Source organism: Crotalus tigris, unplaced genomic scaffold (assembly GCF_016545835.1).
Source record: "Crotalus tigris isolate CLP2741 ecotype Arizona unplaced genomic scaffold, ASM1654583v1 scf7180000024288.305614, whole genome shotgun sequence".
NCBI classification, from domain to species: Eukaryota; Metazoa; Chordata; class Lepidosauria; order Squamata; family Viperidae; genus Crotalus; species Crotalus tigris.
The window spans coordinates 183,166-195,658 of NW_024100461.1; the positions used below are offsets into that span (position 1 = coordinate 183,166).

Sequence of the window (12,493 nt, forward strand, 5' to 3'; positions counted from 1 at the left end):
TATATTCTCTTTTCTTAGTGTGTGGGAGATAGTTGGACAGCAAGGTGGAGGCTTGTCTGTTTTAAGAACCTTCCGTCTTATGCGAGTTCTAAAACTGGTCCGGTTTATGCCTGCTCTTCAACGCCAGTTAGTGGTCCTCATGAAAACCATGGATAATGTGGCCACCTTCTGCATGCTACTGATGCTCTTCATCTTTATCTTCAGGTGAGTTCATAATAAAAAAAAACCTCCTATCTGAGCATTGGGACTATTATCAGAGGCCCCACTCTGAGTGCTTTCACATGCTACATTTTAGCCGGTAAGAGTGGACATTTTTAGTGATGTTCTCCAACTTCGGAGGAATGCCTTCTCTAAAACAGCCTGCCAACTTCCATTTTATTTAGGTGTCAGGCAAAGACATTTATAAAAAAGAAAATTAAAAGTATCCAGCCTTTTATTTTTCCTATATTTCTTAGATTATTTTGTTGAGCTTCTTGGTGACTTCCTTTTACAGTATTTTAATTATTGTTTCATTATATTTTGTTTTGGATTTATTTGCTTTCTTGGTTATTATTGAAAACCTTTTCTATAGGGCAATTAGCAGGTTTTAGATACGAGTGAATAAAACAATCATTCTTGAATGTTATATTTCAACTTCTGGTTTAACATGAAATTATCTACATTTAAATGGGGAAATAATTTCTGCTACAGCTCTGTAAATGAAAATCTGTAGCTATTCTTCTTTCATCTATGTGGCTCACTTTTGCTCTATTAGAAGTGGTCAGAATTTGAAGAGAAATAATCAGTTTTAGAATCATTCAGATCCTAAAGAGTCTGATCCTTCTGGATATTTTTTTTTTTTTAATATAGAAATTTGAAACCCACTGGTCTGGCTTTGTTCCCATATCCTGTGTGTTTTTTGTATTTTATCTAAGCCACAATACAAGTTGCATATATTTGAAATACCAAAGTTATTTTCTGATTTATTAAAACTGAGCTTCATTCTCTTAAATGAAAGGGAACAGAGTAGTAAGAAACATGTTCCAAATTCTAACCCTTTAATCTCTCGTTTAACCCATTTCTCCTTGTTATTCAGTATCCTTGGGATGCATCTCTTCGGGTGTAAGTTTGCCTCAGAGAGAGATGGAGACACTCTCCCTGACAGGAAGAATTTTGATTCTTTGCTCTGGGCCATTGTTACTGTTTTCCAGGTAATACATCAATTATGGCCCATAATTTTTTATCTTTAAATGCTGTTATTGTAAACTGTTTTACAGCTGGAGGGTTTTTGAAAACAGTACAGTGAATGTCAATTGGTTCTTCATAGACATGTATCAATAATACAGGTGTAATGAAAAGCAAGCAACAGATTACAGCAACTAAAATATTAAATAATACATAAAGCCCCAGTATAAATTGACCTCACAGTTTCTACCTTCTGATTATGTTTGTGCAAACAAACACATTCCCTTTGTAGAAATAAGGATTTTACCCTGATTTTATGTCTTTAATGCCTATATTCTTAAATAAAAAATGCTATTTAAAGAAACAGCCATTTAGCAGCACAAGTTAAAGTATCTGTTAATTCTAACCCAGAATACTGAACTTCCTTAAACAAAATTCTCTGAATTGTGAAAGACTAAGAACTGATTATCCCCTTTGAACAAATTGTTACAGTCAGGAATATATATACATTTACACAGTTAGAAACACAGAGAGAAACACTTATTCCAGGTGTTTTTAAGTTGCTTCTTTTTGTTTACTGTTTCTGGTGATGCCAGCTAGGCTTGCAAAACTGAGCCAGCCACTAGTTAGAAGAATGTTAGGGAGAATCAGCCACATCTGGCCAGAAACAGTGAGCATTATGTGTTACTCAGTCAGCTGTGAAGTTTCTTAGCCATTAAAAAATTAATTACAGTCCACAAGGATAAGGCAATGTGTGCCACAGTTCTGAGTCACACTGGTGAGACACCTCAAGAGGCAAAGAAGGCATAACAAGTTCTAAGTCAGGGGTGTCAAACTGCCGACCCACGGGCCAGATGCATCATAGCAAAACCGCGCCCACCCCATTGCCGGCAATGGGGAAAAAAGTTGTGATACATCGTGACACATCACGTGATGTTGCAAGTTTAACACCCCTGTTCTAAGTGCATACTATACTATCTTTTTCAAAAATTACTTGTATGCATGATGGTTAACATTTGGAAATGCAACAGTTTTACAGATACCTGGATCATAGGTTGGTAAAAAGGTGAATGCACTTTAAAATTGTCTCACATCAAATGGTTCCTGTTTTCATTCCAGATACTGACCCAGGAAGACTGGAATAAAGTCCTCTACAATGGCATGGCTTCTACCTCTTCCTGGGCCGCTCTCTACTTCATTGCCCTCATGACATTTGGGAATTACGTTCTCTTTAATTTGTTGGTTGCTATCTTGGTGGAAGGCTTTCAGACAGAGGTAAAGCCTTGAAGGACTTCTTTGATTTCTCTTTGATAAAGAGAGTATGTAGGGTTCAGAACCCCTGCTTGTAAAATGATTAGGATTTCCAAAAGAAGCAATTGCTTTGGTAAAAAGACAGACCCTTTAGTTGGTATCAAAGGCCCAGCTTCAAGTGTTGTGAAAGAGCACATGATCATGCAAACACATTGCCTTTGAACCAAGCTTTGTTGCATTTAAGAGCCAAATTCAAAACTGCCTGATAAATATGCATGAGATAAGTGAGCCCATTGTACCATTTGCTGCTATGTCTTTGTAGACATTTTCCCGCCTCCATAAAAGCAACACTTTGGTGTCTTTTATTTATTCTATTTTTGCCTGCCCCTTTTGGATTGAAGCTACATCTTTCATTAACTAGCCATCATTGCCAGGCAACTGAAAGAAAGACATTTGAACTGAACTTGGAATGGTTTCTACCTTTCATGGCAGCCTAGAAATATTTTAGATAAATAAGATCAATGAACTTGGCCTCTGTAATTTTACTGGCAAGCCAGTATGTCTACATCTTGCAAAAGCTAGCAATAATCAACCAGTGGAATGGCTTGCCTTCAAAAGTTGTGGTGCCCCAACACTGGAGGCTTTCAAGAAGAAACTGGGCAGCCATTTATCTGAAATGGTATAAGGTCTCCTGCTGAAGCAGGGGATTTGACTAGATGACCTCCAAGGCCCCTTCCGACTCTATTATTCTGTTCTGTTCTTTCTGCGGACTTAGGGAGACAGCGAATAAGCCAGCCTTCAAGCAATAAAATGTCAAAACACTGTTGCAGGTCTCAAGGCGGCAGTGTTCAACACAACCCCCAGGCATAGGTAGCATGGCTGGGATTATTCAGTAGCATCTAGACGTGGGCTTCTAAATCAAAGTCATGTCAATAGTGTGAGTTTGTTGCCTGCTTCTCTTTTTATCCTATTCATTTGCAGCATAAGAAAAACATTTTAGAAAACCTCCAGGCCTTTTATTTGTTTTCATCTCAATGCAGTGTAGGAAGAAGATTTATGGAAGGCTCTTAGGACAAAGCAACCATGAGCTCTCTGTTTGCTTACTTCTATCTTATTTGCTATACTTCGTTTAAGTTCCTTGTATTTGCCTCTGTATTTCAGCCTCCGGGTCATAGCTATTTTTTTCTCCGAGATAATATCAGAAAGAAGGGATACTGTGCCAATCCCACTGAGCAGTCAGAGGTTTGTGGAGTTCTTGGTGCCATCTGAGCTTGGTGGATTGCTTGCTGACATGTCATTAACTGACTAGTGCTAGAAGAGAGCGGGTTTTGTTCTCTGTTTATATACAGTAGCCCACCCTGTCTGTTGGATGATGGTGTTGTCTTTTCCTTGGTAGTTCTTTGATTGGGCTGCTGTTTGCTGCTTGACTGTTTGTCTGGTGTTGCTTCTAGTATTAATCCCTGTTTTATCCGGACACCGATAGCTGCTGAGGAGATATTCTGGTTTAATGTTTCTCTTTTAGCTTTTTTGTTATCTCTTTTGAATGGTTTGTAAATGTTATTTATCTCTATGTGCCTGTTGATGACTGATTCATCTGAGTGCCAAGCTTCCAGGAATTCCTTAGCATTTGGGGATTTAACTTAGCCGTAGATGCTGACAGGTCAATCCTAAGGTTGAAGTCTAAGTCTAGGACTTCATAGTTTAACCCTTAGCTACATTTATTTTTTTCTATTAGTCATAGGTTTCTTTTAAAGGACCAGGTGTGACAGAAAAACCACAACTGCCTTTTGGTTACTGTCAGATGATTAATGGGGTGTATCTTAGCATATCTAATTTAAATAACACATAATAAATAAAATATCTATCTAACCTGCCTAGTTCTCTTGCTGCCAATGATTACTCTGCTCTGAATGTCTGGACAGTAATATGATTCCCCATGTCTAAATCAGAAAGTTGTTGTAGGCAGAATGTTCCCTAATGTGAATTGGTACAGCCTTGTGATGCGCTAAATTGTCGCCTAAAACAAATTTAGGATCTATTGTTATTTTGATTGGTATCACATGTCAATCTTTGAAAAAGGATTGAAATCAAATTTGGAGGCTGGGTTTGTCAGATCTTCAAGGTAGACCAGAACTGGCAGGGTAAGGATTCCAAAAATATTTGGCTATAACGTAACAGAATCTTGAAATCCTCTCAGGATTTCTCTGTCCCATCAAACAAAATCAGGGTGGGGTTGAGCTTCTTCTTCATGTCATCCTCTTTCTCTAGGCTGAGTTATCTTTTCTAAAACTTCGCCCACCAGCTCATCCACTTTTTAATTGTTCGCTCATTCTTTCTCAGTCCCAAGGCCAGATGTACATTCCTTCACAGGACCATATATTCCATATACTATTAATGGTCTTTCCAAGGAGGAAAAATTCTTTTGTAATCTTTCAAAAGTCAATGAAAATTTTATTTGTCAAGTCCCTTCCTACCCACTTCTCCTCTACAATCTCATTTCAATGCTGGTGACAGTTTTATCTTTGTGCCCTCAAGTGTCTTTTCTTGACTCTGAAAACACTTTTGTTAATTTTAGTATAAGAATGTACTGGACGTTTCTGTTGCTAAGCAGCAGACACATATACAAAATACTGGCCTATTCTTAATATGCATGTGCACATATCTGCAATATACAGCTCTTTAAAACTTGGTCCTAGCTGGTGCTTTACATTCCATGTGCAGAGGGCACATTGCTAGTAGCTTCTCAGTGGGGCTTTATTTTTATTGGACCTTCTGAATATTGTTCTTTTATATTGCATAAAATAGAATAGGCAAGGGGAGGACTCAGTTTGATAAAGACTATATAATACAAAAATGACAGAGTGAGCTGTTAGATTTGTGCCCTGGAGACTTTATCTAAGAAAGAAACATAGGACACCAGTGAGAGAACCTTCTATCAGTGATAAAGCTTCTCTCCTGGGAGGACTACATGATAACATTATCTATGAGACATATTTTTTATGGCAATCCTTTCATCTTCCCTATAGATTCTGTGCTTGTCTTTGAGAATTCTTAGTTTATCTCCTGTTCCTCTTTTGTGTTGTTGCTTTTTTTCTCTTAGCACAAAGCAGCTAGTAAAGAATGATGGTAGGTGTCAGCACCCCCAATCTGATACTTTCCAGATTATGTTGGACTTCAGCTCCTGTTGTCTCCAGCCAGCACCATGCTGGCTATGCAATTCTTGGAGCTATACCCAAACATCTGTCTGGGCAGCACTAGATTGGGGAAAACCAGCTAAAACAACAAAGAGGAAAGCAGAAAAATTATTTGCTTGACCTTCATTTAACACTTAGTAACATTTTTTTTAGAAAGACCCTGGTCATACCTTGGGCTTCAATGTAGTCCTTACATTTTTCTTTTTCTGATACACAAACACATTTCCACAATCAGTTTAAAAAGACATTTTTTAACGGACTTCTCAATTCAGACAATCACATTTTAGATTGACCCACTTCTTCACTTCTCCCTTTTTGCAAATTAGCAACCAACCAGAAAATCGTCCATTAACAACCGTGTCCCATTTTGTCATTAACAGTAAAGTAGCAGAATAAGAAAGAAGCATAGCAGAAAAGTAGTACAGTATATCTGCAGTATTATTTCTTTTGGTTGTTGTTGTTGTTCCATAGTTCTTATTTGTAGATTACTGGTTTGGAAATTAATATTAATTGAAAAGTTCCTACTTTGCTTGCGGACCTATTGAATGGGATGATCAAGTGGGCTATTTGTAAGGTGCTTTTATTTCACTGCGTAACCTGAGGTGTGATTGCCCAAATTATTCTAATAGATCTTATTTTTTGCTGCTTAAGTACAAAGTTTAGTAAACTGCTCTTTTTCAATAGCTCTCATTCATAAGGCGTGTTAGGCTTCCTTTGTACCTAGAGCTCATCTTTTTCACCAATTATAAAAAAAATATTGGTCATCTTGAACTGAATAGAAAGGTAGGAGATAAATTAAATGAATAGATTAAATAAATAAAAAAATGGGCACCAGCACACTAGAATTGAACTCCACTGCCGGATCCATAGTCAGTCATCTATGAAAAGAGATAATTGTCTGTGTAACAAAGTGAAAAATGATCAAAACTGTCCATTTGTACAGAAAAATATGGCTGACTTAACAAGTATGATGCTCACTTTGATGTTCCAAAATGCTTTTTGTCTTCATCTAAGAAATGCAGACTTGAAGTACTGCCAGAATAATTAATTCAATTCCTTAAATCAAAGAGGGAACGGACCAACATCCTCAGTTTCCAGAAACGAAAAAAAAAGTTTTTATTATAATTAAATATATAGCTGTTTTTTTATATTTGTCTTCTCCTAGGAACTGAAAGCCACTTTCTTTCTTTCCCCAATCAGATTCTGGTTAGAAATTCTAACTCTAACTGTAATCTCACACATCTCAAGGGCATGACGTTGGAAAAGACTGCTATAGCATTTATTTTTAAAAGTAATTGTCAGATGGATGACTATTAAATAACTGCAAGTGTATTGGATTTTTTAAAACTCCTAAAGCATAACATGCTGTATAAAATGGGGTTCTGCCAAATATAATTGGAGTATACTTATCATCTTTAATCCGCAAGAGTTTGTCTCAATATAGGAGCTGTGGTGGTGCAGTGGTTAGAATGTAGTATTGCGGGCTAACTCTGCCTACTGCCAGAAGTTCGATCCTGATGGGGCTCAAGGTTGACTTAGCTTTCCATCCTTCCGAGGTTGATAAAATGAGGACCCAGATTGTTGGGGGCAACATGCTGACTCTGTAAACCACTCAGAGAGTGCTGTAAAGCACTGTGGGGCTGTATATAAGTCTAAGTGCTCTTGCTATTTTATTAATATAAATTGTCTTTTATAATTCTGAATTATTACCACAAGGTTTTCAGTTAAAAATACTTAAAGATTAATGCCCCTTGCTAATAACAACGCATGTGGAATCTTCATTTGAATGATCAGTAAGCAGGTACTTTGCTCTGTCTATACTTCTACCACTTTAGCAAAGGCTAGTAGTTGGTTAACCTTGCCTGCTTGCTCAGAAGCTAAGCAAAACTGCACTTGGTTTGCACTTGGAATGCAAGACCAGCAGGAAACCCCAGGGTTGCAGCCTAGGTTTAGAAATTTTAAAAAGTTCCCAAATATAGTAAGGGCAACCACTCCTGTACCATTGCCAAAAAACCCCCAAATTTATGTCTGGGTAGCTGTCAGGTTTTAAGCTTGTCTTAACGCACCTATACCTTACAAAACAAACTATAAGCAACTAGTGGCAGCTTTAGCTGCATAGGGAGGAAGAAACTAGGGTACATGATTGGACATATTTTTAACCAACTCTAAGCTATGGAGAAATGTTGTTCAAACACTATACTCTGTAAAGATTCTCTTGTCCCTTTTTTAATATCCCTTTGGTTGTTGCAGAAAGAAACAACAGATTTCAGATAGATAGATTTGAAGATTTACTGTTTTAACAGTTGTTCACATATAAGTCATAAGTATGAACAGAGCTTTTAATTTAAAGATCTGGATTATGTGTCCATAAATGGCTACATCATATAACTCAAGGGTAGTGTAACCTGTTCAATTGCTTCTCCGTAGTACAAAATTTACTACAATGGGTACCTTCCCTTCTCTTCCATTTCTATTGTTATTCCTTTTTTCCCCAATATATTTATTACCCTTTTATTCACTCTCTCAATTTTGATGTTAAGATTTATAAAATTTGAAAAATCCACCTTCTTTCCTGCCTTCCTTCCATCCCTTCACCTTCCTTCCTCATTTTTACTTCAGGAAATCACCAAACGGGAAGCAGCGAGTAGGCAGTTAAGCTGTATTCAGCTGCCTGTCGACTCGTCAGTGGTACGTAAGATCTGGCATGAACACCACAACCTTTGTCTGGTAGTTTTCTTTTCCTCTCTCTCTCTCTCTCTCTCTCTCTCTCTCTCTCTCTCTCTCTCTCTCTCTCTCTCTCTCTCTCTCTCTCTCTCTCTCTCTCTCTCTCTCTGCCTGTCTCTCTGTCTCTGTGTTGTGAGCAGCCCCATCATTGCCACTGTTCTCATTATGATAGATGTTTGGTTATGAATTTGTTCTCATTGTCAAGTTGACCTTGATTTTAAGTCTCTTCCTTCTTTGCTGGGAATTAAGAGCGTATCTCTCCAATGAGCGAAAACCTCTTTTAGACTCCTACCTATTAAGATTCCTTTTTATAAATTTTAGGGCCCCTGCTAGCATTTCTAAAAGAGGAAGATCTTCAACTTCCTACCATCTTAGAAGCCTAGCAGTGTGCCCTGACTATTGCCCTTCAGCTCATAAATGGATAGAAACACTTGCCACTTGCTGTAACTTTGCATGTAATTCTTGGTTTTGATTGAGCCAAAATAACTGATCGTTGCTTATATTTACCTATTAATATACACTGATTTTAATGAATATAAGTGTATGTTTCTAACTTTTGGAGACAGAGTATCATTGTTTCAGCTGTCTCAGTTGTATTACCAACAGCAAAGGAGTATGAATTTAGGCCCAGAGTTCATTCAGGTCAGTAAGAAATTTCCCCATATGTCCAACATGAATTGTAAGAAAATATAATGCATATAGTTGCACATCATAATCTCCCTTATAGACATGCCTTACAAATTGTCACTTAACCCTTCTGCATGCCAATGCTGATTCCCTTTAAAGAGAGAGAGAGAGAGAGAGAGAGAGAGAGAGAGAGAGAGAGAGAGACAGACAGACAGACAGACAGACAGACAGACACAGACAGAGACAGAGACATTAGGAAAACATATCAAAGACAGACGGGACCTAAAATCAAGCATGCTATGTGGACGTTCATATGTGAGAAGACTCTGTCCTAAAAATGGCCATTCTAGAATTGAGGCAGCTACTGACAGCATATATAATATATAACCAGAGACCTTGGGAAATTTTTTATTGACTGGAGGTTAGAAAGAAGGGTACAAAGGAGAGGTCAGGAAAAAAAAAAGGAATACTCCCTTCTTAAAGGATTTATAAAATGTTGGTAGAATATTGTTGCAGCCTTTTAAAAATGAATAAAAAAGACAACATACTTGGGAATGTGTCAAATATTGACATCGTGCAAATCTTCTACCCTGCCTGATTTATCTATGAAATCAAGCACATCAATTCTGCCATTGCCTTGTTCTACTATAAATCTCTCTTTCCCTATTTTCCTCAGTTTCTTCTGGTATTGGAAGGGGGGGGGGCTTCTGTTTAGATCCTTTGTTTTGACTACCCAGATTTCTCCCAACCTGGTGCTTTCCAGAGATATTGCAACTATACCATCATCTGATGTACACTTCTGGAGAGCACCAGAGTCAGAACAGCTGTTATAGCCATAGGCTGCCTTCCCTATATACTGGTTAGTTCCTGGCACATCTCATGCTTATCATGAACAAACTGTACCTTTGCTCACCTAATGCCTTTTTCATTCAGAAAGGCAAACTAGGAGTGAAAAAACAGGTAATTTCTTTGGGAACCTAGGTGGGTAAAGCTTGCCTGTGGTAAATTAGTGTGCTTAGCATTTTCAAGTTGGTGCTGGGTTCTATGGCAGGATGCTGTAAAAAAAATGGGTTTGGTGCTGAAAGGAGGGAGGATAAAATACACTGGCATTTGTATTAAATATCACATCAGACAAGCCGTCACCTAATAACTAAAAAAAAAAACCCTGTTTGGAATGCAGACTAAAAAAAAAATGTGGGGGAAAGCATATTGAATTCAATTTTTGCAAATTGCAACGTTATTGAAAGGCTTTTAACACAGACTTCCTTCTTATTTCAAAATAAGGATGCTTTTACTGACCAATATCATTAATGCTTTTTTGAGTTTTTAACAAGCATTATCTTCAAACATTTGTGAAGATTTTTTTTTGTATGTGATGTAGACCCAGCATCACTTTACATGATTTGTAATATAATATACATATATTTAATTTGCATGTTTAACAAAACTGTAAAGACACAAGTCTGCACAGGCATTTTTCTCATGTTCACACGATCCTTTTAAAGTCAGATTTGAACTGCAGGAAAAGTTGCTTGACAGGACACAGTCATCCATGTGGATACCCTAAATGCTCCAAGCTTAAGGCCAATCCATTACCCATTGGACTGTGTAGATTTTGAAGCATATGAACAGAAGAGATATTTCGGAAATATTTTTTATTTATTTTATTTTTATTTTACTATGAAATTTATTTACTGCCCATCTCATGTCAAAAACTTTGAGAGGCTTATAGCATAAATATTTAATTAAGACTGCCATTTATCTCCAGTTAATCATTTATTATTGAGAAAATGAGCTCAAATGCACTGTCTCAATAAAGAGAAATGGGCAGCAAAATTACTACCACATTATTAATTTTGAGGATCATTCTCAGAATTATGGGACCATAATTCCATTATGACATTTAAGCAACACAAAATAAATAAAGACCATCCCTTACATTGGACTAAATTATTTTGGTATAAGGGATCCGTTAATCATGAAAGATTGAAATGTTACACGTAAATTAACATGCATTAGGGCAACCACTAAGAGAAAATTACTTCACCTTTTTTTATACTGTACTTCTTATAATACTTTATGAAAAAATATGGGTAAAACCTAACAAAATTACTAATGAATTAATTCATGAGTTGCAGATGGATTACTGCTTCTAGCCTTATTTTAGCATTAAAAGAAGCAGATGACTTCTAATATGTTTATTGGGAAAGTATCCAAAGGAATGGACATCAACTTAACTCTGAGTCACAATAAAAATCTAGTCACAAGTTCATCTGAACTGTGTCATGTATTCTTCAGCGGTGTTTTTTTTTTTTTAAGGGATCCACCCACCATTTGCTTAGAATAGCTTTACTTAAACCTTCAAGAACAGGATTCTGTCCTGTTGGAAGGAGCCCAAGGATGTGCATGCTGGCTTCATTGTTTTGATCCTGACCTTTAAATGTCAGTAAGAAAGATTTGAGTAGAAATTGGTGGACTCCTGTTTGAATGAATACAATTCACTGGATGTCAAATGCAAAGAAAATCCAGGTTAAGTAGGAGACTTTCTTCAAACTTTCACAATCAGCAACCAGACCCAAATGGAGAAGAGCAGGGAGCATCATGCAGAACTCATGTTTTTACCCTGTTTTATGTTTTCCAAGGGCTCAATAGGGATAGAAAGGTGCAGGATTTCCTATTTATGAATTCCCTGTGCTTAGGTGCAAGATACATCTTTAAAAAGTCCGTAGCTTGATTGGAAAGAAATGCCTTGCAGATATATTTATCTACACAGATGCTCAAGTACACATTTAACTGGAAAAATAAAGGTCAGTACATTGATGATGTGACCTGGATGCTAATCAGGCAAAATTTTCAATTAATTTCAAAAGACTGCTATTGAACATTATCCTCCCAACCAAACCTGTTCCACTTTTCAAGTTTTTCTCAAGCATCAAGTGCCATCATGGTGAGCTAAAGCTTTTTAGTACAGCAGCATGGATCTTGTTGTATTTTGCTGGGTTATTTGCCTTTTTTTCCTGATTTCATAAGGTTTTTTGCATATGTGTGTGTTATCACCTATTGATTTGCTGTGTTGACTATCTCTATGAAGCTGTCTTGGATCATAATTGCCAGAAAAACAGCTTTCAGTCCTTATGGACTATTTATTCCTGGTTCATATAATAGGTTATTAAGTTACATTAAGCCATGATTGCTTAATTGTGGTTTCCTTAAACCACAGTTAACTGAGTTCAAATATACATAGTCATTAACCATGGCTTATAAGTTACAGTGCTTATACACAAAACATGTTAAACCAAAATCAAACCACATATGGCTTAGTGCTATGTCTTATTATCATTTGATTGGTCCAGAGATGAGCTCCAAAATGGTAATAATGTTTGATTTGAAAATGAGGTCAAGAAAGAAAATGAAGTGGACAAATAAAGACAATTACCATTGAATGTTAAAGGAATTCTAGGGTAACTCTCTAATAAAAAAGGCCTTATGAACTTCATTATCATTTGATAAAAGAGCCTTGTCAGTATGGTAAA

General features: G+C 36.9%; 1 protein-coding gene across 11 annotated transcripts in view; it reads left to right on the forward strand.

The window, feature by feature from the left end:
• Positions 1 to 12,493, forward strand: part of LOC120299291 (voltage-dependent T-type calcium channel subunit alpha-1G-like) — a 217,005-nt gene that overhangs the window by 95,417 nt on the left and 109,095 nt on the right. For 7 of the 11 annotated variants that reach the window (XM_039323952.1, XM_039323950.1, XM_039323956.1 and 4 more), the window contains 5 exons: positions 19 to 204; positions 1,076 to 1,190; positions 2,284 to 2,439; positions 8,229 to 8,297; positions 9,894 to 9,920. In XM_039323952.1, coding sequence (XP_039179886.1) covers positions 19 to 204; positions 1,076 to 1,190; positions 2,284 to 2,439; positions 8,229 to 8,297; positions 9,894 to 9,920 — 553 coding nt within the window. The remainder of the gene's footprint in view (positions 1 to 18; positions 205 to 1,075; positions 1,191 to 2,283; positions 2,440 to 8,228; positions 8,298 to 9,893; positions 9,921 to 12,493) is intronic. The other 4 variants (XM_039323951.1, XM_039323954.1, XM_039323959.1 and 1 more) reach the window with 2 other exon arrangements.